Below are 25,928 nucleotides of genomic sequence, written 5' to 3'. Positions count from 1 at the left end.
GGTCACTGTTTGAGACACAGGGACCTCTGCATTTCTTCTACCCTATCCCCAGGTCCTCACCAAGAGCCTGAGCGAGATCCCATCACCCTCATCCCATGGGGAGAGGTGTCCTGTGCTCCTGCGGGTTATCTGGATGCATAAGCAGGGGGAATGGACCCATGTCCAGCATGGAGCTTGTGGGTTCCTCTGGGATTTAAGCACAGCAGAAACCCAAAGCAGAGGGCCTGGTTTCACCCTATGGGTCAAAACAAGGCCCAAGCACCCCACGGCATCTCCTTGGCAATGCCCAAATCCGCTCAGCTCAGCCTGCCCAGCGGGCTCCTAAAAATGCCAGGAAAAGGCAAAAAGCCCTGATGTAAACCCACAAAACCCAATCCAATGGCTCCCGAGCGGGTGGAGCTTCCTGAGGAATCAATTGTAGATTAGAAAAGATCAATGGAACGTGTCAAGTGCTTCCCTAGAAGGCGAGGAGAGAACTTCATCTATGTTGTGGGTGGGGAATGCACCCACCTTTGGCTTTTGTTCCCTTTTCTGCTGCAAGAAAGCACCTCAATGACCTTAATGCTCCCTACAAGTGCCTGTCAGGATGGAGCCAGGAGGGGCTGGGCTCTGCTCCCAAGGGACAAGGGATGGGACAAGAGGAAACGGCCTCAAGCTGCACCAGGGGAGGTTTAGATGGAGATTAGTGATGGGGACCCCAAACCTGGGCATCAGGCTCCTGCCAGCACAGCCATCACCAGCCCTCACCCAGCACCTCTGCTGCTGCCCTTGACCCTGAACCCATCCTCCTCCTTCTCACCTCACCTGGGACAGCCCCAACACCGAGCCTGTGTCACCCTCATGTCACCCTATGGGGGGCATCCTCCAGCTCCCAGCCCCAGGAGAAGGATCACGATGGAGCAAAGCAGCAAAGACCCCTCTATTTAACTGATTCCTCCCCGATTTTAACCTCATGAGCCCCCAACGCTGCAAATCCCCTCAGTTCCTTGGATCACTGGTAATGGATCCCCATTCCTCTGGTTCATGTTGAATTGATAGAGAAATTAAAATGCATTCACACCATTCTCCCTCCGTTGTCATCTTATCTGGGTGTCTCGCGAGCAGCCTGGCACATTACAGAACCCATCAGCATTGAGCCTTTGTAGCTCGCAAAATTCATAATTAACCAAAAACTTCTATTCACTTGTTCATGTAATTTAATTAGTTTCCCATTAAATAGACACTAAAGTATCCTCTATTTCCCAACAGAGCAAATAATTGTTTTCTATCCTCTTAGAAGTTATCGCTTGCTTATTGTAACTATCACAATTCATTAGGAGCCTCCGAGCAGCGGGAGGACAAGGACTGGAGGAAGGACAGGGAGGTAATGAAAGGGGGTGGCAGGGCCAGGGGTGCCCTTGGCTGAGCCAGGACCTCCCAGTGATGCCCCTGTTGTGCCCAGCATCCAGCACAGGATCAGCCCATTCTGGGTACCGCATCCGCATCCAGCCCAGGTCCTCTGATGATGCTGGCGTTGCTGAAGGGTCAAGGACTAGGATGCAGATGAGGATGCAGGGGGTCCCTGCCAGCTCTCCATTCCCTATGGGAAGCAGCAGGCAGGAAAGCTCAGAGCAGCTCTATTGCACAGAGGCCATTTATCTGGATCCCAGGAAGGATTTAATTTACAGTGGAAATCTGTCAAGCAAAGACCTCCCTTGGAGGAAGGAACCTGTTAAAGAAAACAATTTGCTCTGTGCTTGGATTATGCCTTGAACACTTTGCTGCTGCGATGCCCCAGAGCTGGCGCAGCTCCGGTGTGGGATGGGAGCCAAGAGGGGCCCAAGGCAGGGACTGGGAACCCTGGGAGAGGGAACTGGTGGGTAAAGCAGCCCCAAATCCCCTGGAGCTGTGGTACCTGGTACAGAGCATCACCCTGACCCCAAGGCCTGGTGCTGGCCCTGACAGCCTAGAGGGCTGTGAGTACATGGGGTACACATGGGTACAAGTATGAATGTGCACATGCACGGGAGTGTGCATGGACACATGCATGTTTGCACCTGTGTGCATGTGTGTGCTTGTGTATGCATGTATGTGTGCTGGGCTGCACCCCCATAGCACGAGCAGCAGCTCAGGGAGGGGATTCTGCCCCTCTGCTGCTCTCTAGGGAGACGCCCCCTGCAGCCCTGATCCAGCTCTGGGGCAGCAGCACAAGAGGGACGTGGAGCTGCTGGAGCGAGTCCAGAGGCCATGGAGATGCTGTGAGGGCTGGAGCAGCTCTGCTCTGGAGCCAGGCTGAGAGAGCTGGGCTGGGGCAGCCTGGAGAAGAGAAGGCTCCTGAAGGGGAGACCTGAGAGCAGCTCCAGTGCCTAAAGGGGCTGCAGGAAACCTGGAGAGGGGCTTGGGACAAGGGCCTGTAGGGACAGGCCAAGGGGAATGGCTTTAACCTGCCAGAGGGGAGACTGAGATGAGCTCTTAGGCAGAAGCTCTTCCCTGTGAGGGTCCCTTCCAACCCAAACCACGCTGTGGTTCTATGGAGTTCACATCTGTGGTTTCCCTGAGGTGTACACAAGTGCTTGATTTAGTGTTGGACAGTGAAGAGTAAATCAGAACAACATATCCCACACACAGAGTTCTTGCAAAAAGCCATCTATTTCAGTTTTCACTGTATAAAAAAACCCAAGAGAAACGGACAAGGAATATACAAACCACATGTGGACCTTGAGCAACTTTTACCAATTTTGAGTGATCTGGGGAAGGGTTTTATCATCTGTGGTACAGCCAAAACCAAATTCCTTGCAATTCTTACTTTTCCTGCCTCCTCAGAGAAGGGAGGTTGGAAGGAAGCTGTACAGTGACATCACAGCCTGACGAGGGCAGTTGGTCACATTGAGCTGCTTCAACATTTGCCCAGTGCCACGAGGGGGTCTGGCACCAGCAAGAGGCAAAGTCAATCCCACCTCTGTAAATCAAGGATCATGGATCCCATCTCCTTGTTGGCTTCACTGGATCTCCCCCATGTACAGCCTTTTGTCACTGGATGCAGAGAGAACTGAAGGAGAGAGATAGGAAAAGAGGGATACGTTAAACACAACAGTTTGGGATCTCCACAAAACACACAGAGTTGGAACTGAACTCATTTCACTTGCTGCTTGTGAGCTATAAAGCCAAATTGTATTTGCTCCCCAAAACCACCCCATGGAATTGCTCCTCTGACCACTGCACACCATGATTGCCATTCCCCCAGCTCCAGACAGGCATAACCACACACTGCCTGCAATGTCTGAGCAGAAAAGCAGTAAAGAGAGGTGTACAAACACGCTGGTAGTGCTCTGGAGCATCCCAAGGGGTTGCTTTCACAGCCCGGATGCTGCCGAGGGCCTGCAGGCCGCTAGAGGGCACAGGCTGTCCAGGGAAGCCTCGATGGTGGTGGTAGATTCAGAATAGGGTAAAGGCAGCTGGAGCCCTGCTCCAATGCACCACCTCCACCTCGAAAAGGCTCTTCAGAGGATTCAATACACAAGAACAAGCCAGAAGCGCCACTCTTGACACTGGTAACGGCTTCATTTGAGCCCAGGAGAGGTTTGGTTGTTTCTGTGTGAGCTCACACGCTGCTGTGTGTCACTGAGCATAGAATCACAGACTGGGTTGGGTTGAAAGGGAGCTTAAAGCAAGCTGCTCTAGTGGAAGGTGTCCCTGCCCGTGGCAGAGGGGTGGAACTGGATGAGCTTTAAGGCCCTTTCCAACGCAAACCACTCCGGAGTTCCATGAAATCTGTGCGATACTCAGGGCTCTGGGCCACAAGCAATTGTGGGGCTGTTTCCCAGAGGATGAGCAGTTTAAGCAGCCCTGAAGCTATTGCCCCCTCTGACTTCAGGTGGAGAGCACTTACTAATGGGTTCCTCTGGATGGAAAGCCAGCTCATTCACTGACCCAGCGTGGCCCGGCAGCTTGTACAGAATCCTCCTGGATGTGGTGTCCCACACATACACAAACCTACAAGAGAGGCATTGTGAGTGCATTGAGGAGGGAAAGCAACTGCCCCCCTCCAACAGCTCATCCCTGAGCAGGCTCAGCACCCAGCCTGACACAGATCCAGCTCCTGGTGTGGAAACCTCCAGGGGAGGGTTAGATGGAGCTGAGGAACAATTCCTGCCCCAGAGGGTGCTCAGGCATTGGAACAGGCTGCCCAGGGCAGGGCTGCAGTCACCGGCCCTGCAAGTGTTCACACACGAGACCCTTAGTGCCGTGGGTTAGTGGTGGCCTTGGCAGTGCTGGCAATGGTTGGACTGGATGAGCGTAAAGGTCTTTCCCAACCCAGTTGATTCTGTGGTTCTGACCACTGAGGAGTTATTTTGTACACAGACAAATGACAACATTTATTTAACCTTCCTTTGCTTTCCCAGCAGAAACTCCTCAAAACCAAACTGAAAAGCTCAGAGATGGCAGAAGGATTTGCACAGCCTTGTCTAACCTGTCCTGAGACCTGGCTGCCTGCTCTTCCCCATGGAACAGCACCACAGAGCTGCTGTCAGACCTCAGAGCTACACCAGCATCTGCAGAACTAACCCAATGTCCCAGTGCTCGGAGGGACACAGGCGTCCCTCCACCATGTGCTGCAAAGTAGTCACAGCTCAGCCACTTGCTGTGACAGCTGCCCCACTATATCTGGCCAGTGAGAGCCAAAGTTCTCCCTCTCCTCTATCAGAAACTCATTAATCTGCTGATTACTGCTCCAAGTCCTGGCCTCCAGCTTGCAGGAATTCCTGTCTCCATGGCACTGAGGGTGCGTCTGGATTTGCTCCAGTGGCAGTTGGTATCCTTCACAGTGACCTTCAGTGTCTGGCATGGACCCTCTGCTGGCTTCCTCCCTCTGCCCCTTCCACTCCTCAGCTGCTTTAGTTTACAGAATATCTCATTTTAAAGCCCAGTATGTGCTAATTTAGCCAGATCTTTAGTTCTTGTTACTCATGAATTAAAGTAAGGATCAAGAGTGATCCTTGGAACGCCACTGGTGCCTCCTGCAAGCTGCCACACAGCAATTTAACCACTTAATGTGGTTCTCAGCAGTACAACCTCCACACTACACACACTTCCCAGATTCCCTGGGTCCTGAAGAGTCTCACAAGCACCTGTTAGTACGACCACATGGGTCCTAGTCCAACATCAACCATGCTCCTGTCATCTGCTGGTCCTGAGGTGAGATCCCATGGTTGAACATAAGCAGTAGGGCAGATCTCTTGTCAGCTTTTGACAATAATAAGAAGATTTTACAACTATATGGTGCTCCTCCACTGCCATAAAGGCAACAGAAACACATCACTGTAGGAATCAAGGCAGCCAATGTGATCCAGCTCATTCCAGGAGTGCCTGGATTCATGGTTAACAGGGAAGGCAGCAGCAACTCACCTGTCAGCCGAGCCCCCCGCGATTTTACTCCCATCCGGGGACCAAGAGCACCTCAGAAGGTTCTAAAATGAAAGAAGCAGCACAGATCTGTTTGCAAAGGAAGATTTAGTCTTCCCCTTCTACTCGAGTTAAGATCACCGCGAGACTTTCAACATCACGAGCACCACGTTAATGATCCCGAGGAGATGGCAATTACAGATTTTGGTTTATGGCTGGCACCATCCAGCGCCTCGTTATTTCACACCAAGTAGGTAGTAAATGTAGAAAATACTTAATTTACAGCTAATTACAGTGAAGTGAGCAAAGCAATCTGGTTACTGCAGTTTTAATCGGAATCCCACTTTGTGCATTCATCTTTCTTTGAGGTCTTATTAAAACCTTTCCGGTTGAAACTTGAATTGAAGAAACAACTTGGAGAGCAGTTAACAGCAGCAGCACTTCACAAACACCACGTTCTGCTCTGCAGGACACTCACCTTCTCAAAGTTGTGCACGTTGCCCTGGAAGATCTTCACACATCTCTCCTTAGGAGCAAAGGGCCGCACGTCCCAGATGCGAACTGCAACACAGAGCTCACAGTCACCAGCTGAAGGTGGCACAGGGCAGCTTCAGGAATGCTTCTTTCCCGAAGACATGCTGCTAATGAGCAAAGCTCCTTGTTCTCTCCATAGAATCATAGAATCCCAGACTGGTTTGGGCTGGAAAGGAGCTTAAAGCTCATCCAGCTCCAATCCCCTGCCACAGGCAGGGACACCTTCCACTGGAGCAGCTTGCTCCAAGCCCCTGTGTCCAACCTGGCCTTGAACACTGCCAGGGATGGGGCAGCCACAGCTTCTCTGGGCACCCTGTGCCAGGGCCTCAGCATCCTCATAGTGAAGTTTTAACTAGTATGTCCCCAGAAGCAAAGGGAAACCAGCAACTTCCCCCTGCAGAAAGCGCTGGTGTGAAAGGTAAAACACAGACATTTAGAATCACACCAAGACCCCACCAAAAGGAGGGGGAAAATCCAAGCCAACTCTTACACAAATGAGGCACCATCTCCTTACATGAACCTTCTCTTCGTTCTAACACTCCATGACCATGGTGCTGAGCAGCTTCACTGAACACCCCCCAGGAGACAGTCTGGAATCTGCTGTCATTCCCGCTGCAGGGAAAGAGCCAGACCTCCCTGACAAGAGCCAGGCTGAGGCTGTGTTCAACTGTCTGTGCAAACAACGTGTGCCACAGTGTGTCCTCCCTGCCCTTTGGAGCCGTGACAAACCCTATGCTGCAGCTGCTCCCCCCCTGCAAAGGACACAACTGTCACTGGTGTAACAAGAATTCCAGCTTTATCTCTGGAGCCAGACTCCTTTCAGCTTATCTCCACGGCTGGATCTTGTGTTTCGACGTCACACAAGTTGAGCTGATTCTAAACATGGTGTAAAGCTGGTGCAAGAGAGCAGCACTTGGCTGCTGTGCCCTCGGAGCAGGTAGGACGTACCTGTGTTGTCCATGGCGTTGGAGAGCAGGTAGGAGCCTTCTGAGCTCAGACTGAGGCCTGTCACCGAGTCTGCGTGTCCTCTCATCGTGTAAGTGAGCTTGTTCTGGCGCAGGTCCCACACCTTCACACACAACAGAACCAGAGTTTAGCAATAAGACAACCAGGACCGTTGCAACTGATGGTTCCAAAGTGTTTCACACAGGTATTGACCACAGCAAACACCAGCTTTTGATTCCAGTTGGGGAGGTCTGAACGGCTAAAATAAGAGACTAGAATGTTATGTGTATATTAGGAAAAGTGGAATTTGCTCCTTAGAACATGTTCAACCACCAAGGAGTTTAATGTCAGCAGCCCCACACATGCAGGAATCCCTCTCCATCTGGCTAGAGCTCCCCAGCTCCCAAATTCCACTGACTGAAGGCACAAAGCAGTTGTTTAATTCCCCAAATTCCATTGTTCTCTCCCAAAGCGGAGCAGTGGGAACAGTTCTCCTGCTGATGCCACACTCAGTGATGGCTCTGTGACAAGCACACGCTCCCCACACCTAGGTGAGGCTGGAGCCTGAGGCTAAAGGGCCAGGAAGACAGATTAAACCATGCAGTATCAGGAGAATCTCAGTCACCAGCTGAATGAAACCCTGACCTGGCTCTTAAATAAGAACTTTCCACACTAGCAGGTGACAAAGTGAGCTGCAAACTGGAGTAGAGGTCATAGTGTGGATGCGTCACCACATTTTCTTTAGTTTACCTCATATATGGCTCTAGAGCCTCTAGGACAGGCACAGGCTGCCAGAAGAGCAGCATTCCATGTCTGCTCCAGCAGATGACAGCAGCACTGGGACACTTGGCCAGGAATGCCAGGGCTGCCCAAGCTGCCACATGGCAAAGAGCCCTGGAGCAACTCCCTCAGAGCTTATTGGCCCTAAATCAACAGGGAGGTCAGACACAGGAGGTCCACGTGGTTCTTGTGACTGTAAAATTAACCAACAGGCTTCCACATTTGGCCTTGAGGAATGGAAGATGTGATGGGATGGAAAAGGTGTGCGTGGTTGGAAAAGCACGCGAGGATAAGGGTGTTCTACCTTAATGTCATTGTCGATGCCTCCGGATATGATCTGATCACTGGTGTCATTGAACGTCACAGCCAGGACCTGGTATGTGTTCTGGAATGTCTGGACAGCAGCTTTTTTCCTGATATCCCACAGCTGAAAAACACAGCACTTGTGTTAAAAGGTGCACAGAGACATTTAATGTCAAAATGACAGGCAGTTGCATGGACGCATAGAATCGTAGAATGGTTTGGGCTCGAAAGGACCTCAAGATCACCCCGTTCCTACCCCTGCCGCATGTGCCAGAGGCTCAGAGTGCTCTCCTGAAATTCCCTCTTTAGATCTCAGGAGGTCTCTATAACCCCCTGAGAATGACAGTAATAAAGGAGCAATCAAATTTGATTTCAATGTTTCAATTTCTCAAGACTAAGTTATTACCTAATGGAATGAGAACAGTGATGAAAGGCTGGATTTAGCCCACTTAAGGAGGAAACCCCCCCAAATTCTTTCAGAGATCCCATCTTTCAGCCCAGACTATCTCCTGCCACCACACACTGACCTTCACTGTCCCATCATCACTGCCTGTGCAGACGAGCTGGGGCCCTCGCCTCGCTGGGTAGCAGGAGTTCACGAAGGATGTGTGGCCCTTCAGCCTCTTCACCCTCTCTCCAGTCTCACTGTCCCACACGGCCACTGTTTTGTCTGTGGATGCTGAGAAGAGCATGCTGCAAAGGAGAGTCACTGTGAGGATCCCAATTTCAGGAACACTTCTCCCCTCCCACCTTTTTAACTCTCAAGGTGTGTGATCAAAGGTGGGAACAGGCCATGGAGAAGAATCTCCTCCATACACCAAGACAAAGGTGGTGTTTCAGAAGAGGCTGACTGGTGGGGGGGCAGCTACACTGGAGGCACCCCCATTTCTAGATACATAGACATTGGTTTTCTGCGTTCTCAGACGCTACCTGGAAGGTAAACTGAGTGGTAATGGCTTAGATGCAATAGTGGAATGGTCTTTTAAGCTAACAAATATCCTCTGAATACCAAGACTGGACTGTTTCAGGCTTATACAAATAACTCACTCATGTTCTTTCCCTCCTTAGGGTCTCCCAACATTAACTTTCCTCTGCTCCTCCAGACCAAAATCAACGGTACTAGTGATGACTCCACATCCTTTGCTCAAGCCAAAGCTGGCACCATTCCTTATCTGGGAAAGCCACACCACAAGCATTGGCCATATGAGGACCAAGCAGGGGATAGTGGTGGGACTACAGCCAGCAAAAAGCACCTTCAGAAAGAGCTGTAACTGAGGCCAAGTGCCAGCAGCACCAGCTTACCTGCCATCAGTGTTGTAGTGCAGCTCCATGACTGCCCCGCTGTGTCCCTTCAGGGTGGCGTAGTTATCACAGTCCCCGTAGACGTTCCACAGCACTGGGGGAAAAGGAGGGAATTGGGAAGAACAGGAAACATGGAAACACCTCCCTGCTGCAAAGAGCTGGTCTCCAGGAATTCAGCTAAATGAACTTTGTATCATCACTACGATCATCACCACCAGGGATGAACAGCAACAAAGAGGCACTATGTGAGTCCCAGGAGGACAGAGCTGATTTGAGCTGATTTATGGGTTTAGATCAAGCTGAATTTATGAAGAAAATAACCTTCACGTCAGCAACCCACAGCATTAAAGGCTGTGTTTCTGCAGGGTGCTGCAGTCACAGACTGGGGCACACCAAGCTATGAGCCCCATCTGAGAGTCCTGGTTTCAGCTGGGATAGAGAACCCTGGAATAGCTTGGGTTGGAAGGCAACTCCAAAGCTCATCCAGTTCCAACTGACTGCCATGGGAAGGAACATCGTCAGTGAGATCAGGTTGCCCAGAACCACATCCAGCCTGGCCCTGAATGGCTTCAACTTGTGCCAGTGTTTTACCACCCCTCATTGTAAATCTTTCTTCACATCCAGCCTGAATCGCCCCTCTTTAGTTTAAACCCATCACCCCTCGTCCTATCACAACAGGCTCTGCTAAGAAGTCTCTCCCCATCTTTCTTACAGGTTTCTTTTAACAACTGAAAGGCCACAATAAGGTCTCCCCTTCAGGAGCCTTCTCTTCTCCAGGCTGACCCAGCCCAGCTCTCTCAGCCTGGCTCCAGAGCAGAGCTGCTCCAGCCCTCGCAGCATCTCCATGGCCTCCTCTGGCCTCGCTCCAACAGCTCCACGTCCCTCTTGTGCTGTTGCCCCAGAGCTGGATCAGGGCTGCAGGGGGGGTCACCCCAGAGCACAGCAAAGGGGCAGGATTCCCTCCCTGACCTGCTGCATGGCTCCTTTCTCACAGCCCCAAGGTGAAGCTCAGGACCCAGTAAGACAAGGGCTCCACCCCAGCAGCCTGATGTATAAGCCCCAACCCCACGGAACCAGCACTGGCTGGGACCCCGGTACCTGGTACTCACAGATGAGCCTGTCGAAGCCAGCAGAGGCGAGTGTGTTGCCGTTAGGGTGGAACTTGCAGCAGTAAACCTCCCCCTCGTGTCCCGAGAGCAACATGATGGGTGCCTGCAGTGAGGAGCAGCGCGGGGGGCCCTGTGGAGGCAACGGGGAGAGGGTGAGAGCGATAAGAATCATGAAACCACAGAATCAACAGAGTTGGAAAAGCCCTTTAAGCTCATCCGGTCCAACCATTCCCAGCACTGCCAAGGCCACCACTAACCCATGGCACTGAGGCCTCGTCTCCACGGGGTGTGAACACTTGCAGGGCCGGTGACTGCAGCCCTGCCCTGGGCAGCCTGTGCCAATGCCTGAGCACCCTCTGGGGCAGGAATTGTTCCTCAGCTCCATCTAAACCTGCCCTGGGGCAGCTTGAGGCCGGTTCCTCTTGTCCCATCCCTTGTTCCTTGGGAGCAGAGCCCAGCCCCTCCTGGCTCCATCCTCCTCTCAGGCACTTGTAGGGAGCCATCAGGTCCCCCCTGAGCCTTCTCCTCTCCAGCCTGAACCCCCCAGGTCCCTCAGCCCTTCCCCATCACACTGTGCTCCAGGCCCTGCACCAGCTCCGCTGCCCTTCCCTGGCCCTGCTCCAGCCCCTCAATGTCTCTCTTGTAGCGAGGGCCCAGAGCTGAGCACAGGATTTGAGGTGCAGCCTCACCAGTGCCGGGGCACAATCCCTGCCCTGGCCCTGCTGCCTCACTGGTGCTGATACAGGCCAGGATGCTGGGGGCTTTTCGGCTGCCTGGGCACAAGCTGCTCATGTTCAGCTCCACCAATCCAGGCCCTTTCCCATGAGCAGCTTCCAGCCGCTCTTCCCAACCCTGGAGCTCTGCACCATCCCCGGGGCACGGCCGGACCCACAGCTCCCACCGACTCCCCACGGCCCCACGTGCACATCCCCTGCCTCCCGGCGCCTTTCCCCTCCGTTATCCCCTCACAGCCCACCCCGACCCCCGCACCCCCTCACGCCGTACCGCCTGCAGCAGGGCCCCGGGCGGGGGCTGTCCGCCGCCCCCCGCGCCCGGCGGCCCCGGTAGCTCATGGCGGGGCCGCTTGGCCGGCACGGGCACGATCGGGAGGTCGGCACCGGGCGGGGGGGACGCCCCGGGGGCGGTGCCGGGGGGCGCGACGGGGCCTGGAGCGGGACCGGGGCCGGGGCCGCCGGCCGGAACCTTCCGCTTCTGCTGCTCGATCATTGCCGTCCGGTGCGCGCCCGCCCGCCCCGCTATTGGTCAGCCGCGCCGCGTCCTGCCGCGCTGATTGGTGGAACACGGCAGGATGGCCCGCCCCCAACCTCAGGCTTGCATCCGGCGCGGTGGTGACGTCAAAGAGGCGCGGAGGGCCGGAGGGTGTTCCACGTACGGATTGGTTGATGGAGAGGGCGCCGCGTAACACGGGTAACGCTGAGTGGATAAAAGCTGACACCCGGCAGCATTGAGCCTGGTGATTGGAGGAGTGTGAGGTTCTTCAAGGGGAGGGGGGTGTGTGTAGAAGTAAAATGGCGGCTGGCGGGAGGTGTCGTGGTGGGCACTGACGGGACCCGCGGTCTCCGGGCAGGCCTGGCCTGGCTGCACCGCGGTCTGGGGCTCACACCAGGTTTCCGTCTACGGCCTCGGCTCCCCGCGCCGGTGAGAGCCGCTGAGCACACGCGGTAGCAGGGCAGGGGCGGCTGGAGCGCTGTGACGGGCACCGCGGGGCGCTCGGGGGTTGGTGCTGGTTGTAGCTGAAGGCAAGGCAAAATGTAGCGATGGGACAAGGGGTGATGGGTTCAAACTGAAACAGGGGAGATTCAGGTTGAATATAAAGAAGTTCTCTGGGAAGGTGCTGAGGCGCTGGCCCAGGGTGCCCAGAGAAGCTGTGGCTGCCCCATCCCTGGCAGTGCTCAAGGCCAGGTTGGACACAGGGGCTTGGAGCAAGCTGCTCCAGTGGAAGGGGTCCCTGCCCAGTGAATGGAACTGGATGAGCTTTAAAGTCCCTCCCAACCCAAGCCAGTCTATGAAACAACCACTGTTGCCTATGAATGAGCCTGTCTGCAGTGCTTTCATGTATTAATCAACTGTTTCTTCCTAGGGTGTCTCCCTGCACCCGGGTGATGGATGTGCTGTGCCCTAAGTGAATTCAGCTGCTGTGGGGCAGCTGGAGTGACTCTCACCTGGACAATACAAGGCTGCAGCTATGGAGGTGCTGCCCGAGCTCTACTCCATCTTCCAGGGAGAGGTACTGAGGGTATTGCCTGTGGTCAGGACCTGGGGGAAGGGCAGGCTGTGACTTCTTTATCTCTTGGTCTTGTGGAAGGTGTCCCTGCATGTGGTAGGGGATTGGATCTGGATGGGCTTTTAAGGTCCCTTCCAAACCAAACTATATATATATATATGTGCGTATATACAAGGTGCTCATCAGACTCACATGGAGTGCTTGGCTGACTATACCCACTCCCAAGTTAACCAGCGCTGCTTTGTCTAACCTGCTCTGATATCTAAACCTGAAGGAAAAGCAGGAGAACCATGTGGGCTTCTTACGCCTGCTCCAAGCTGTGGTTTGAAAGTGGGTGTTTTGTCAAGGGCTTTGTGTCACTTTTCTCCCCAGGTTGCTGCAGTGACAGAGTATGGGGCCTTCATCAAAATCCCAGGCTGCAGGAAACAAGGTTTGTTTCTGTGCTTTTGTTCAGCTGTAGTTTCACATTGGGGTGTGTAGCAGTTGTCTGTGACATGAAAGGCTCACTGGTTTTTAGCCAAAGCTCAGAGAAAGGTATTTTTTCTAAATCAGAAAGAAATTGGGCTTCTCAGAAGGTATTTGCAATCTGATGGTGAGTTTGCATGAATACTAGGATGACTCAGAAAGCTTTTTGGTAACTTCAGGATGTTCTAGAGAATCATTTGAAGGTATTGGGCAAATTATAGTAACCTCTTGCAGTTTGCTGCTTTGCCCAACTGAGTTCTTCAATGTCCAATGTAGCTGAGTTAATAAAAATGACTGATGTGAAGCTCAAATACAAAACTCAACAGGAAAAGCTGATTCCCAACTCTTTTGGTGTTTGTGGAGAAACCTGCATAAGAAACAAACTCCTTTTACAGAAGAAACAGTGCCTGGTGGATGTTGTGTCAGATGCTGGCACACACAGCCCCTTCTCTGCCCATAGCAGGGGGTTGGAACTGGATGATCTTAAGGTCATATCCAACCCAAAGCAGTCTGATTCTATGAAATAGGCTCTTTATGCCCCAGTGCCCAGGGTGGGGACAGGCAGGAAGAGAGAGCTATGACTGCCTGCTGTGCTGTTCCTTATGGGCATCTGCTAGTTTGAGTACAAAGACATTGCTTTGGAAGGATCTGCTTCTCTGGGTTAATTAGGAGCAGATCTTGATGAGCTTTGCCATGTCTCATTGCTGCAAGTACTTGATTCTCACCTACTTGATGTACTGGGGGAAGGAAATGGTTCATTTTGCTTAGGGGAACCACTGAGCAGCTTCTCTGCGGACTCCAAAGGGGTTTGGTTGTGCACCCCTGGGGCATGATCAACTGATCAGTTAATCAAAGACTTATTGAGCACCCCCTCAATTTATGTCTATTGATAAATTCTATACCTGTTCTGCTGTACTAATGTCATGAACATTATGAAACACACTCAGAAATGAAGACAGGATGAGCTGAAGATGAAATGGGTATCCAGCCCACTTGGCAGACTGCAGGTCTGGAGGGCAAAACTGAGCTTCAGTGGAGACTTGGCTTAATTTTTCTCCTTCTTCTCTTCCAAACCCATGCCCAGGCCTTGTCCATAGGACCCACATGTCCGCCTGCCGTGTGGATAAACCATCGGAGATAGTAGATGTTGGAGACAAAGTGTGGGTGAAGCTCATTGGGAAGGAGGTAATGTTCATTCTTGTTTCTTCAGTGCTCTGTGGATACAATATCCTGCAAACCCACTGAGAGCTGTACTGAGGGGCTGTGTTTCTGGTGCTGTGTTAGCACTTGAGGGCCTCTGTTTTACACACAGGTGGATTCTCTTTACCTGCAGACATGACTGTGGGCACAAGGCTTTGGTGACTTGCAACAGAACAGGGACTGCATCAAAGCTTTTGGCTTAAAATACCCTGGAAGTGTTCACACACCGTGTAGCTGAGGCCCTCAGTGCGATGGGTTAGTGGTGGCCTTGGCAGTGCTGGGAAATGGTTGGACTGAATGAGCTTAGAGGGCTTTTCCAACCCCGTTGATTCTGTGATTCTATAATTCTATATTTGAGCTTGTCTCATGACTGAAGTAGCTGTGAACAGACCCAGATTTATTGGCTACGCTACTAAATGCAGCTACAGACATAACAGAACAAAAGCGCTTTGGTGCAGTATCCCTTGTGGTGCTGCTCTTTGCGAACCAGACTTCTCAATAGGCCTCCAGACACAGGGCATTAATTAACTAAGTTGTCATGAATCCTGTCTTTCAGATGAAGGATGACAAGCTGAAGCTTTCCCTCTCCATGAAGGTTGTTAACCAAGGCACAGGAAAAGACCTTGATCCAAACAATGTTTCCCTTGAGTAGGTAAATCTATTGAGCAGGATTTGACAGACCAGCCAGGTTGCTTCTGCCTTGTCCTCCTGCCTCTCCTGCCGTACCCCTTCTAGAGTTCCCCTCCTTTGGAGGGTGGGGGGCCCTGCCTCAGCCTGGTGGTGTCTGGCTACACACTTCAGCCAGGGTTGGCTGAAGACAATCCCTTGGTTACACTGCCTAGAGGCAGGAGCTGGAGAAGGCTGCAAGTTCCAGCCCGTCACACTGCAGCAGGATTTTCATTCCTGCGTCATGATGGGCATTAACTTGTGCAGGAAGGACTGTTGCTCCAGCTGGACATTTGTCTCACTTCACGTACTGAGAAACCAAATTGTAACTGATGGAGTGTTTCAGAGCTTCTTTATCTACTTTTTATTGCTCTTTTCTTGTCTTTCGATGATGTCTCTTGCAGGTCAGAATCCCAGCCTGGTCTGGGTTTGAAGGGACCTTGAAGCTCCCCAGGTTCCACCCCCTTGCCACGAGCAGGGACACCTTCCACTAGAGCAGGTTGCCCCAAGCCCCTGTGTCCAACCTGGCCTTGAACACTGCCAGGGATGGGGCAGCCACAGCTTCTCTGGGCACCCTGTGCCAGCGCCTCAGCACCCTCCCAGGGAAGAGCTTCTGCCTAAGAGCTCATCTCAGTCTCCCCTCTGGCAGGTTAAAGCCATTCCCCTTGTCCTTTGGACAGGCCTTTGTCCAAAGCCCCTTGCCAAAACCAAAATCACTTTACTTTCACACTGGACAAGTTACAGGTGTGTGTTCACATACCAAATACAGATGTCAGCATAAAGAACATATCTGCAGCTCCCTGTGTTTGTCTGCTCTGTGCAGAGAGCACTCAGTTTGCTTCAGAAGCAGATGATGATGAGCAACACACTGTTAAGAATGTGGTGTATTGTCACGAGCAGTTGCTCAGCTCCATTCTTTGGTTTAACAAGTGGGACTTTTAGAGCAACATTTGAAAACAACTGTGTTCAGGTTGTTTCTGTGTAACTCTATTTGTTTAGAGATGAGAGTGGATTGAAAATGGAACTGTCCTTCCCTTTCCAGTCAGGATGAGAGGAGAAGACGCACATTCAGGGACTACACGAGTCAGAAGATCACACTGGAAGCTGTCCTGAACACCGTGTGCAAGAAGTGTGGTTGCAAAGGTACGTTTATGGGCTGCCTTGTTCCAACCAGGTAGCGACATGTAGGCTGGATTGTATCCACATCCTGCTCATGGTGTGTTTAAGGGATGAGTTTTGCTTCCACGGGCCTTAGCTTTGTTTTCTGTCTGTTGTTAAGGGAAGACTTGGCTGAAATTCTGTAGAAGTCACATTTGAGCTTCCTATAGAGAACCTTTCTGCTGAGTGCAGGTCCATACAGGTTCCCTTTTCCCAAGATTTGTGTTAGTGCCTCTTGTTAATGAGGCCTTGTTCTAGTTTGGCATTTGAAGAAATACACATGTGCCTTCACCACAGAGCCACAGGGTAACTAGTTAATGCTGTTCTGGAGAAGGTTAGTAGCAACCTGGTTCTCTGCAATGGTGGGTAACTCTCTTTAAAATACCATTTTAAAGAATCCCCTAAACTTTAAACTGGGTTCTGTGTGTTTCCAGTCTGGTTTTTAACAGTGATATCCCCTCTAAGGGGTGGGCAGATGCAGCTTCCACTACAACTGTGTGTAGGGCAACTTTGATGTCTCCAGAGTAGGAAGATTGAAGCAGAGCAAGCTGCTCTCCTCGTTGCCTGTGGCTTTAGTCTCATTACTAGGTGCCTGTGACACCAATTTACTCTTTCCTATCCACCTTTCCTGTTTAAGCACTTGCACAGACATGTTTCTACCAGTTGCACTGTTCAGACAAGAGCATCTTAGTGTTTTGCCTGACTAATCTTTCCAGAATGACCTGGGTTGTGTTTGCTCCTGGCTTGTTTAATCAGGGCATGTTAAACTAGCTGGGAGGCTGGGTGAAAACATGGGTTCTCTGATTGTGATTTAATAAGATGATCATTGGTAGCACTTCAGGTGCCAGAAATAGAGTTTTAACAAAAGAATAATAATAAAAAAGAGGTGGCTTTCTCCTTCAAACACTCTTTTCCAGGTCATTTTGCCAAGGAGTGTTACGTGCAGCCTGGGGGTACCAAATACAGCCTCATTCCAGAAGAGGAGGAAGATGAGATGGTGGCAGCAGGACATGAAAGACAGAAAAAGACCAGCCTGGCTGATGAGCCTTCAAAGAAAAGGAAAAAGGTACGAGGTGCCCTGCTGCTGGCCTGGAAAAATGAGCCACATTTGTCCTGTGTGACTACATCTGAGTTGCTACAGCCCCGTGGCTGTGAGCAGCCGGTTCTGGGCTGAGAAGGTGGCTCAGTTCTGGACCAAAGCAGCAAACTCTGCAGTCCTTTAGGTAATTCTCGTACTTTCTGCCTTTATTCTTGTTACACTATCTTTAAGGTGGTTTTATGCTGTAACACGCAGTCCTCAGAAGGTATCTTAGTGAGAAAAGGGTTATTTTTACCCTGCTCTTTGTGAGGCTCTATAGAAATTGCTCCAGTTCCCTGAACATATTTACCTGTTATCCTCTCTTCTCTCTCCTCTTGCCCTGCCCTGTCTTTAACCTGCACTGGCTGTCCCCTGCAGCGGGTGGCCTGACCCAGGCAGTGCCATGTGCCCTGGGCTTATCTGCCCCCATGGTGGGGGAAAAGCACCAGTTGTGTTTGCACATGTAGCACGCTCCACTTCCAGGCTCTGCAGCAATTCTTGTCCATGAGAAAATGTCAAGAGATAAGAGACGTTTTATGTCCAGTGTTTGAGCTTTGCCTTCAGAGCTGGTGTAAAGTATAGAGGAAACCTGAATCCAAACCAGGAGCTGGTCAGTGTGTTTGTACAGCATCGAGTATTCCAACTTTAGACTTCAGTAAACAAACTGTTTCATCAGCCCCTTCACAGCTGGAGTCCAGCTTTCAATTACGCTTCCAAAGCCTGCCCTCTTCCTTCTTTCATCTCTTTTATTCCAGCTCTGTGACCTGTCTGTATCCCTGGAGAGAGGCAACAGGCAGAAGAGGTGGTGGATTTGGGTTTTACAGGAGAGGGACAAGGACAGCATTAGCAACTGCATTGTAAGGACTAACTTCTGAGGGCTTAGTTCTCCCAGGCTCACTGTGGAGTTAAGCCAGGACTGGTCTCAGCAGGAGAGACTGCAGATGAGGGAATGGAGGAGTCTGTTTTGATGGCAGGACTCAGACCAGTTCAGAGGGGCTGACGCTCGATGCTGAAGCCTCACATGCAGTGATGTTATTCACTGGTAATGTGGTTTGTGGTGCTTTGGCACGCTCTTACGGGAGAGAGGAGGGGTAGCTGGGGCTGTCTGGGGTTGTAGATGGTGGCTGTGCTGGGGAAGAGCCACGTGTGTGTTGACTTCCCTTGTGCAGCCCCAGCCCTGTGCCAATCGTGTTCCTGCTCTACAATCGGTACAAAATGAAGCTTGTGTTCATTTAATGCCTATTTTGCAGTTGTTGTTTGCTCTGGATCCAGTAGCAGCAACAGGATCACCCTTGATTGTAGATCCTGTTGCCTGGTTCCATCCTGAGCTGTTCCATCTGGGACCTTAAAGCTCACCCAGTTCCAACCCTCTGCCATGGGCAGGGACGCTTTCCACTACAGCAGCTTGCTCCGAGCCCCATCCAACCTGGCCTTGAACACTGCTTGTGTAACTGTTACTTAAATGTTATGGGGGGAGAAGTGACACTGAGATGTGCAAACAGCTCCTTGTTGTACCAGTGCCTGTCCACTGGGGTGGGGATTCCTGGAGGAGTCTCTTTCTGCTGAGACTACAGGAGATCTGGGTCACTATCCTGACTTTGTTACTAGTTTGGGGGTTTTTTTTTGGGTTAACAGCTTCTCTTTCAATCCTGCTGCTTCCTTTGATCCTCTTCCATTCTCAAGGAGGAGATCAAAAGTTTTCTGATGTTTTCCAGTGCTGCTTTGAGCTTTCTAGAGGCAGGATGTGGGATCCTCGGTGTGAATAGCTCCCTTGTTGTCTTGAGTGCCTGCTGTGAGCTTGTCTGGGAGCCTCCATGTGCTTCCCTGTTTGCCTGGAGGCCCGGGAGAGTTACACACAATAGAAATAGCTCATTCTACCTAGTGCAAATTGCTTCATCCCATCCAGTGCTGTAACATGAATGCAGAGCTCTATTTTCAAATGAGTAGACAGGGAACTGCTCTTTACCAATATCTCTTCAATGTCATGGCAAAGGCATGAACACTTTTGGCTGCTCACAATCAACACTTCTGCCTTCCTTGATCTGATCTTTCCTTGCAGTTTCTGGATGCTCTTTCCCCTCCCCACAGAGATACTCTGGCCTCGTAGACTCATGGAATGGTTTGTGTTGAAAGAGACCTTAAAGCTCCTCCAGTTCCAACCCCGTGCCACAGACAGGGACACCTTCCACTTAGTGGAACTAAGAACTTGTGCCTAAGAGCTCATCTCAGTCTCCCCTCGGGCAGGTTAAAGCCATTCCCCTTGGCCTGTCCCTACAGGCCCTTGTCCCAAGCCCCTCTCCAGGTTTCCTGCGGCCCCTTTAGGCACTGGAGCTGCTCTCAGGTCTCCCCTTAAGGAGCCTTCTCTTCTCCAGGCTGACCCAGCCCAGCTCTCTCAGCCTGGCTCCAGCATCACGGGGCTCTGTCCTTTCACTTTACTCCTTGGGTCCCAGGCTGAAGGAGCTCCCATGGGAACCAGCAGCGTGCCTGTGCTGAGCTGGTGTGGGAGGCAGGCGTGCTGAGAGACATGAACCCTGCCCATTCCTCTTCCTTCTCTTGTCTTTCAAGAGCAGATCTGCAGTGTCAACCGTAGGAGTAACCCCTTTAGTTTAACTTCTACAAAGCCTCCCATCTTCTGCTCACATACATTGATTGACTCATCCCTGGGGTAGTTCGGAGATAGTTGTTGGAACTGTGTAGTAAATGGGACCTGGGATGCCTTCTGGGCAGACTTGCTGCTCCTCCTCCCACCTGGAAAAGGCTTCCAGGCATTTTCCTTGCAGATGTTGTCTCTTCATGTCAAAACCACACCTCGCTTTGTTGTTTGCTCAGTGACCTGTGGCTCATCAAGCCTCAGCCCATTCTCCCTTGTAGCTGGTGCTTGTTTTACCAGTTCTTACATGGCATTAGCTTAGGGCCCAGCTCACACACTGTGCTGTTTTCTTACTGTCCTCTGTGCTTCCCTGAACTCTGCATTTATCAGTGCCATAGAGTGAGTTCTGTTCATCAGATCAGTTCTGACTGGGCCTTCAGCACAGGGTGCACTAATACCTTCAGATTCTTGTTTGGAATTAAATGGTGGGGGGTGGAATTCTGCCTTTTTGCTTGTTCTCTTTAAGTACAAACTCTCCCAGAAGGATCACTGGCACCTCTGGAGATGCACCAAGAGAGATACCTGGAAATCCATTCCAGTTTTTCACAAGGACACAGGCACAAAGTCTCTGAATGAGGCCATAGCTCTGTGAAAGGGTCTGACAAAAACGTTTCAATGCTTTGGAGAGCTCTGGACACTCCTGTCTTATCTCAAATACCTTTACAAGGAATGAACTGTTGCATAGCTTGGGGCAACTGGCCTTGCAAAGGGCAGGAGAGAGCCTGCTGGGTGTTGTGGTCCCCTTTAGTTCCAGCTTTTTAAATGTAAGTAGAGGAGTAGGAAATCCCCATCACGGCCACAGGCTGGGGAATGGATGGGGCAGCCTGGGGAGCAGGACTTGGGGTGCTGGTCAATGAGAAGCTCCCCATGACCCAGCTTCAGTGTGCGCTTGAGCCCAGAACCCTCCCCGTGTGCTGGGCTGCACCCCCAGAGCGTGAGCAGCAGCTCAGGGAGGGGATCCTGCCCCTCTGCTGTGCTCTGGGGAGACCCCCCTGCAGCCGTGATCCAGCTGGGCTGGATCCTGATGCTGCTGGTTTCCATAGAACAGTTATCCAAAGTCCCTCTCCAGCTTTCTTGCAGGACCCCTTTACCCTCTTGCCTGCTGGTTTGCTCCCTGCAGTATCCATAGCCCAGCGCACACTCATGTCCTGTGGTACTTCCATTGCTGCACGGAAAGGTCTTTCCCTGTGCTGCTGTGAGCACTTTGGCTGTAAGAAGTCCCCAGAAAGGGGACAGGGAATGGCTTGTTTTCTTCAGCCAGCACAATGTCCATGTGTGTCCTTCCATTCCCCCTGTCATCCTGAAGGAACGCGTGCGACATCCTGCCCTTTCTTCAGCCTTCCCATGCTGAGAAAGTTTCCCAAGCTCTGGAACGGAACTCTCTCACTTGCTAAGGTCTTGTCAAACTTTCTCATCATGTGCACAGGCTGGAAAAGCTTGAGAAAATTCTCCTTGCTGCATCCCTTTCTCTGGAAGGTTTAACTCTTTAGCAGCCTCTTCTTCTAAAGACTGTTACAGCTTCCTTCTGCCCTTCATCTGGAGGTGGGGGACTTTGTAATGTGGTCTTGTCCCATGGAAGAATGCAGACAGTCCAGTTTTGGTGACATCCATGATCATGGTGCTGTAGTGGAGCTGCACAAACCTGTTCCCTGCCAGGAGTCTGTTAGGTGTGGAGTGAACTCACCTCTGCTCTCCCCCCTGGATTCCCAGAGGCTTCTTTGCTCTATGTTCAGCTCTGTCCATGTGTTGTCTCTGCTCTTCCACCTTCCTGAAAGAGTTGTTGTGTTTCATGTTAAATAAGCTGCTGCCTCCCTCCTTTCCTTTTTGTGGTCCCTCACTAATAACCACTGTGATTCTATGATCAGTACAGCAGGAGAAGCCTTGGTAAGGCAGATGAAAAGCCAAGCTTTCCACCACCAGCAGCTCTAACTGCAAGAGGGTGAAGGATGGAGTGTTCAGAGCATAGCCCTTCACAGGTTTTGGGGAGCAGCACAATGGGAGACAGACCCAAGTCAAGTGCCAGTTCCAAACATAAAACACAACCATGTTCTACATTCTCCTGCAGAGCAGAGTGTAATGGGAGAAGCCTGGAGCCCCAAGCCAAGCACTCTCCTTCCTTTCCTTGCCAAGAGTGTCCCAAACAACCTCAAGGGTACCCTTAGGCTTACAGAGTGTTACTGGAAGAGATTTGCTGTATGACCCCTGCTTTGGCAGGGATGCTGGGGCCGTGCCCTCATTTCACAAGGAAGCAGAAAGAAGCAAGTCCAAGGGCACAGTTATGCCAGTCACAGGACAAGGAGTCCTCAGGGGGGCCACCTCCTTGGCTGAGGACACCACAGCCCCTAGGAGCTAAGCCAAGGGAGAGAGAAAGAACCCGTGATTACATGAGGGAACAGTGGCAAAGAGCCAGATACACGAGAGACCTGAGCAGCTCAGAATGATTGGGGTGGGCAACTATTTCCACCTGCTCCAGCACCACCAGATAAGCACAGGGCTGGCCATGGGGGTTAAAGGTCTGACATCAGCTTACACTGAATCATAAAATGGTTTGTGTTGGTAGGGACCTTAAAGATTGTCCAGTTCCAACCCCTGCCACAGGCAGGGACACCTTCCACTAGAGCAGCTTGCTCCAAGCCCCTGTGTCCAACCTGGCCTTGAACACTGCCAGGGATGGGGCAGCCACAGCTTCTCTGGGCACCCTGTGCCAGCGCCTCAGCACCCTCCCAGGGAAGAGCTTCTGCCTAAGAGCTCATCTCAGTCTCCCCTCTGGCAGGTTCAAGCCATTCCCCTTGGCCTGTCCCTCCAGGCCCTTGTCCCAAGCCCCTCTCCAGGTTTCCTGCAGCCCCTTTAGGCCCTGGAGCTGCTCTCAGGTCTCCCCTTAAGGAGCCTTCTCTTCTCCAGGCTGACCCAGCCCAGCTCTCTCAGCCTGGCTCCAGAGCAGAGCTGCTCCAGCCCTTGCAGCATCTCCATGGCCTCCTCTGGCCTCGCTCCAACAGCTCCACATCCCTCCTGTGCTGCTATCCCAGAGCTGGATCAGGGCTGCAGGGGCATCTCCTGAGAGCACAGCGGAGGGGCAGGATCCCCTCCCTGCTCTGCTGCTCACACTCTGGGGGTGCAGCCCAGCACCCGGGGGGGTTGTGAGCTCAAGCGCACACTGAAGCTGGGTCACGGGGAGCTTCTCACCCAGCACCCCAAGTCCTGCTCCTCAGGCTGCTCCGTCCCGTCTGCCCAACCTGTAACAATGCCTTATTAATTGATGCATTGAAGTGAATATCCTGCACTTCCCCCACCTCTTGGCACAGGCTCAGCCAACTCATGACTGCTGTAACAGAGCTCAGCCCTCCAGAGGTCGTGGCCAGTGCGGAGGGCAGTGCCATGGTTCCTTGCTCATGCTCTGCTTTGACCCTCAGCTGCGGTGCTGTTGTGCCGTCTCGGCTGCAGGCTGTGTTCTTACAACCCCAGGATGACACCAGGCTAGAGGAGATGTGTCCAGGAAGGAAAAAGGACATGTAGGGGGAAGGGAGCTTTGCTGGGGCTAAAGCTGCATCTAGTAAAGCTCACAGTGGTTTGTGTATCACTGGCATCTGATCCAGGGGGATCAAATCCTCTCCCCAGTCCGGTTTACAAGTCAGATACCCACAACTTGCGGTGCTGCACCATTCAGTAGCCTTCATCTGCTTTGGGATGCTCTGCCCGATGCCATTCCAGTGGGAGATGTGTACCATGGTGCTCATCTTGGAGTAATCTCCACTTGGGAGTCAGATGCCTTGACATGAAGGATTTAGATCCATTTCCAACTTCCTCAGGAGCTTTATTCTAGCACCAGCCATTCTCATCCTGCATCTCAATGCCATCTCTTGAGCTCTGCTTATCTTTTGCTTCAGGGCCTTGCAGAAGCACGGCCCAGGGGCTCAGTGCTGCTGTGCTGGGGAAGGGAGAGGCTGTGCAATCTGTCTGAAGGTTGTGCAAGGGTTTGCACAAAACCCTCACCCCAGGGAGCCTCTGACTGGCACTGCTTGGGCTTGGGCTTTCCCGAAAGGGGAAGGGTGTGTTGGGAGTGCTCCAGCATGTCTGCACATTGCAGTGCCTGGTCTGGGGCTGCGGGAGGTGTGGGGATGGTGCTCACGCCCATGTGGCTGCTGTACAGACCCGTTTTGTTGGCCAAAAGGCTGCATCCTGCCAACCTCTATTAGTAACAGCCTCAAATAACAGAGTAGGCTCTGCCTGTGGAGCAAGGGCTCTCTTCTTGTGACCTAACTGGCAGTTTTCAGGCTGGGATTTACACCCTGACACCCTCCTCTGCTCACTGCAGCCTGGACAGAGCAGTGGCTGAATCCAGCCTCAGGGGTCAGAGCTGAGAGCACATCCCAGGTAGGAATGGGCTTGCCCCTGTCACAGCTTGTCACAGGGCTCATTGCAGTGTGTCTCACTGCCCTGGTGAGCAGAGGTGACAGGTTTCCCACCTTAACTTGTTCTCCTTTGTTTTCTAGGAGAAGAAAAAGAGAAAGAAGCACAAGCATCAGCCCTCCTCATCATCATCCTCCTCCTCCTCATCGGCCTCAGACAGCTCAGACTCAGACAGCGATGGGGATCAGCCAGCCAGCAAGAGGAGAAAGCACTCAAGAAAGGGCAGCAAGGCCCAGAAGAAGAAGAAAAAGCAGAAGAAGCATAAGAAGAAGGCCTGAGGCTGAGCAGGCTGGTGGAGTACCAGCGGTGTGAGCCCCTGATGTGCACCACGAGGCATGAGCAGAACTGAACAGCACAGCCACCATTAAATAGCCTCCATCTGCTTTGAGATGCTCTGCCCGATGCCTTTCCAGTGGGAGATGTGTACCACAGTGCTCACCTCGGAGTGATCTCCACACACCCCTTCCTCAGCACCAGTCCTGGCTGCAGCCTCGTGTCCCACTGGTGCTGCCCATTGTGTCTGTGAAAGGTGGAGCAGCTCAGCCGTGTGTCCTGTGTCCTCCCAGTGCAGTGCCTCTTGGCTTTAGGCTTAAACCCTCCCCTGGCCTCACTCATGTTGGCTGCAAACATTGGGAGTGGAAAAGTAAGGAGCAAAGAGGTGAATGGAGATATTTTAAGTAAACATTAACTGTGGTGTGTTGGCACCATGGTAAGGGATGGAAAATAAACCTCTCCAACCTCCAGCTGCACTTTGTACCTGGTCTTGTCCTTTGTGTGTTCTGCACTTGGACTTGGGCAGTGAAAGAGTCAGGGTAGGGGTGTGGGAGGGGGTGAGACCTGTATTAAAGGGGTTGTTTGGAGTCCTGGCTGCTTTGTGAGGTTCCCTGCAGTGGGAAGAGAGGGTGTAAGGAAGCAAGAACCCTTTTGGTGGGGAGGGTGAGCCTTGTAACTGGAGCTGAAGGCCAGGGGAAGGGGTGGCAGAGTTGGGCTCTTCTGTACCAGTGACCGCAGGAGGTCCCCTGTGTGTCCCAGCCAGGCAGATGTGCACGTGGGAGCTGTTGCTCCCACAGAGGTGGGAATGGAGCTGGATGGAGCTCAGCCATTGGCATGGCAGGACACAGGACAGCTGCTCCTTCTCACGTAGCTTCTCACCCCAGTTCCCCACAGCCAAGTCCCCTTTGGGGCCGGTTCCTTCCCAAACCCACACCTGAGGTGCTGGTGGCCTCAGTCCCTGTCTTGGCGCAGCTTTGGGTTGTGGAATGATGGCTCTCCCTGGGATGGAACATGCCGGGAACCCGGCGGAGCGATGCCAAAGCTGCAGTGGGAATAAACCCAATATTCCCTCTGGAGAAGCACATTTCTACCCGTGACCACCTCTGCTTCCCACAGCTCAAGAGAACAGGCTGAGGCCACTACAGGGATTGAGCCTCCTTAACCCCATCAGTGCTGGGGCTGGTTTAACCCCGCCATTCCCCACGGCTGGAGCCTGCAGGTGAGCCCGAGCCAGACCCCCTCTTCCCAAGGCGCTGCTCCCGGAGCTGTAACAACGAGACCTTTATTCATCCTTCACGTGGCTTTTTCCCATTCTCAATAAAAAACAAAAGCCCTGTCCCACGAGACCGGCCCCAGCAGCCCCCGAGCGATGGGGACAGGGGCAGCGGGTGGCCCCATGGCGTGGCGGGCTCCAGGACCCCGGCGTGGGGC

At 52.3% G+C, this 25,928-nt stretch overlaps 2 protein-coding genes across 4 annotated transcripts; one reads left to right on the top strand and one right to left on the bottom strand.

Moving 5' to 3' along the window:
* Positions 1–2,615: 2,615 nt before the first annotated feature.
* Positions 2,616–11,674, bottom strand: SNRNP40 (small nuclear ribonucleoprotein U5 subunit 40). Its single transcript, XM_080632655.1, has 10 exons — positions 11,361–11,674; positions 10,356–10,485; positions 9,247–9,340; positions 8,472–8,637; positions 7,946–8,068; positions 6,865–6,985; positions 5,861–5,943; positions 5,386–5,447; positions 3,869–3,972; positions 2,616–3,028 (listed from the first exon to the last, which is right to left on the bottom strand). The coding sequence occupies exons 1-10, from the start codon at positions 11,580–11,582 to the stop codon at positions 2,979–2,981; spliced, it is 1,155 nt and encodes a 384-aa protein (XP_080488781.1). The 5' UTR covers positions 11,583–11,674; the 3' UTR covers positions 2,616–2,978.
* Positions 11,675–11,708: 34 nt separating this feature from the next.
* On the top strand, positions 11,709–24,967 carry ZCCHC17 (zinc finger CCHC-type containing 17). Of its 3 annotated transcripts, none has more exons than XM_080632657.1 (8): positions 11,709–11,783; positions 12,457–12,603; positions 12,973–13,030; positions 14,150–14,250; positions 14,822–14,913; positions 15,974–16,074; positions 17,007–17,155; positions 24,308–24,967. In XM_080632657.1, exons 2-8 carry the CDS (start codon positions 12,562–12,564, stop codon positions 24,500–24,502), a joined length of 738 nt encoding a protein of 245 aa, XP_080488783.1. In that variant the 5' UTR covers positions 11,709–11,783; positions 12,457–12,561; the 3' UTR covers positions 24,503–24,967. The 3 variants fall into 3 exon arrangements, with proteins under 3 accessions (XP_080488783.1, XP_080488784.1, XP_080488782.1); XM_080632658.1 differs by having other exon boundaries at positions 11,754–11,829; XM_080632656.1 differs by lacking the exon at positions 11,709–11,783 and adding an exon at positions 11,855–12,014.
* The last annotated feature ends 961 nt before the right edge of the window (positions 24,968–25,928 follow it).

The sequence above is a fragment of the Psittacula echo genome (assembly GCF_963264785.1).
Source record: "Psittacula echo genome assembly, chromosome: 21".
Taxonomy (NCBI): Eukaryota; Metazoa; Chordata; class Aves; order Psittaciformes; family Psittacidae; genus Psittacula; species Psittacula echo.
Note: the sequence above shows the minus strand (reverse complement) of the source record. Positions and strands in the feature narration are given on the sequence as shown.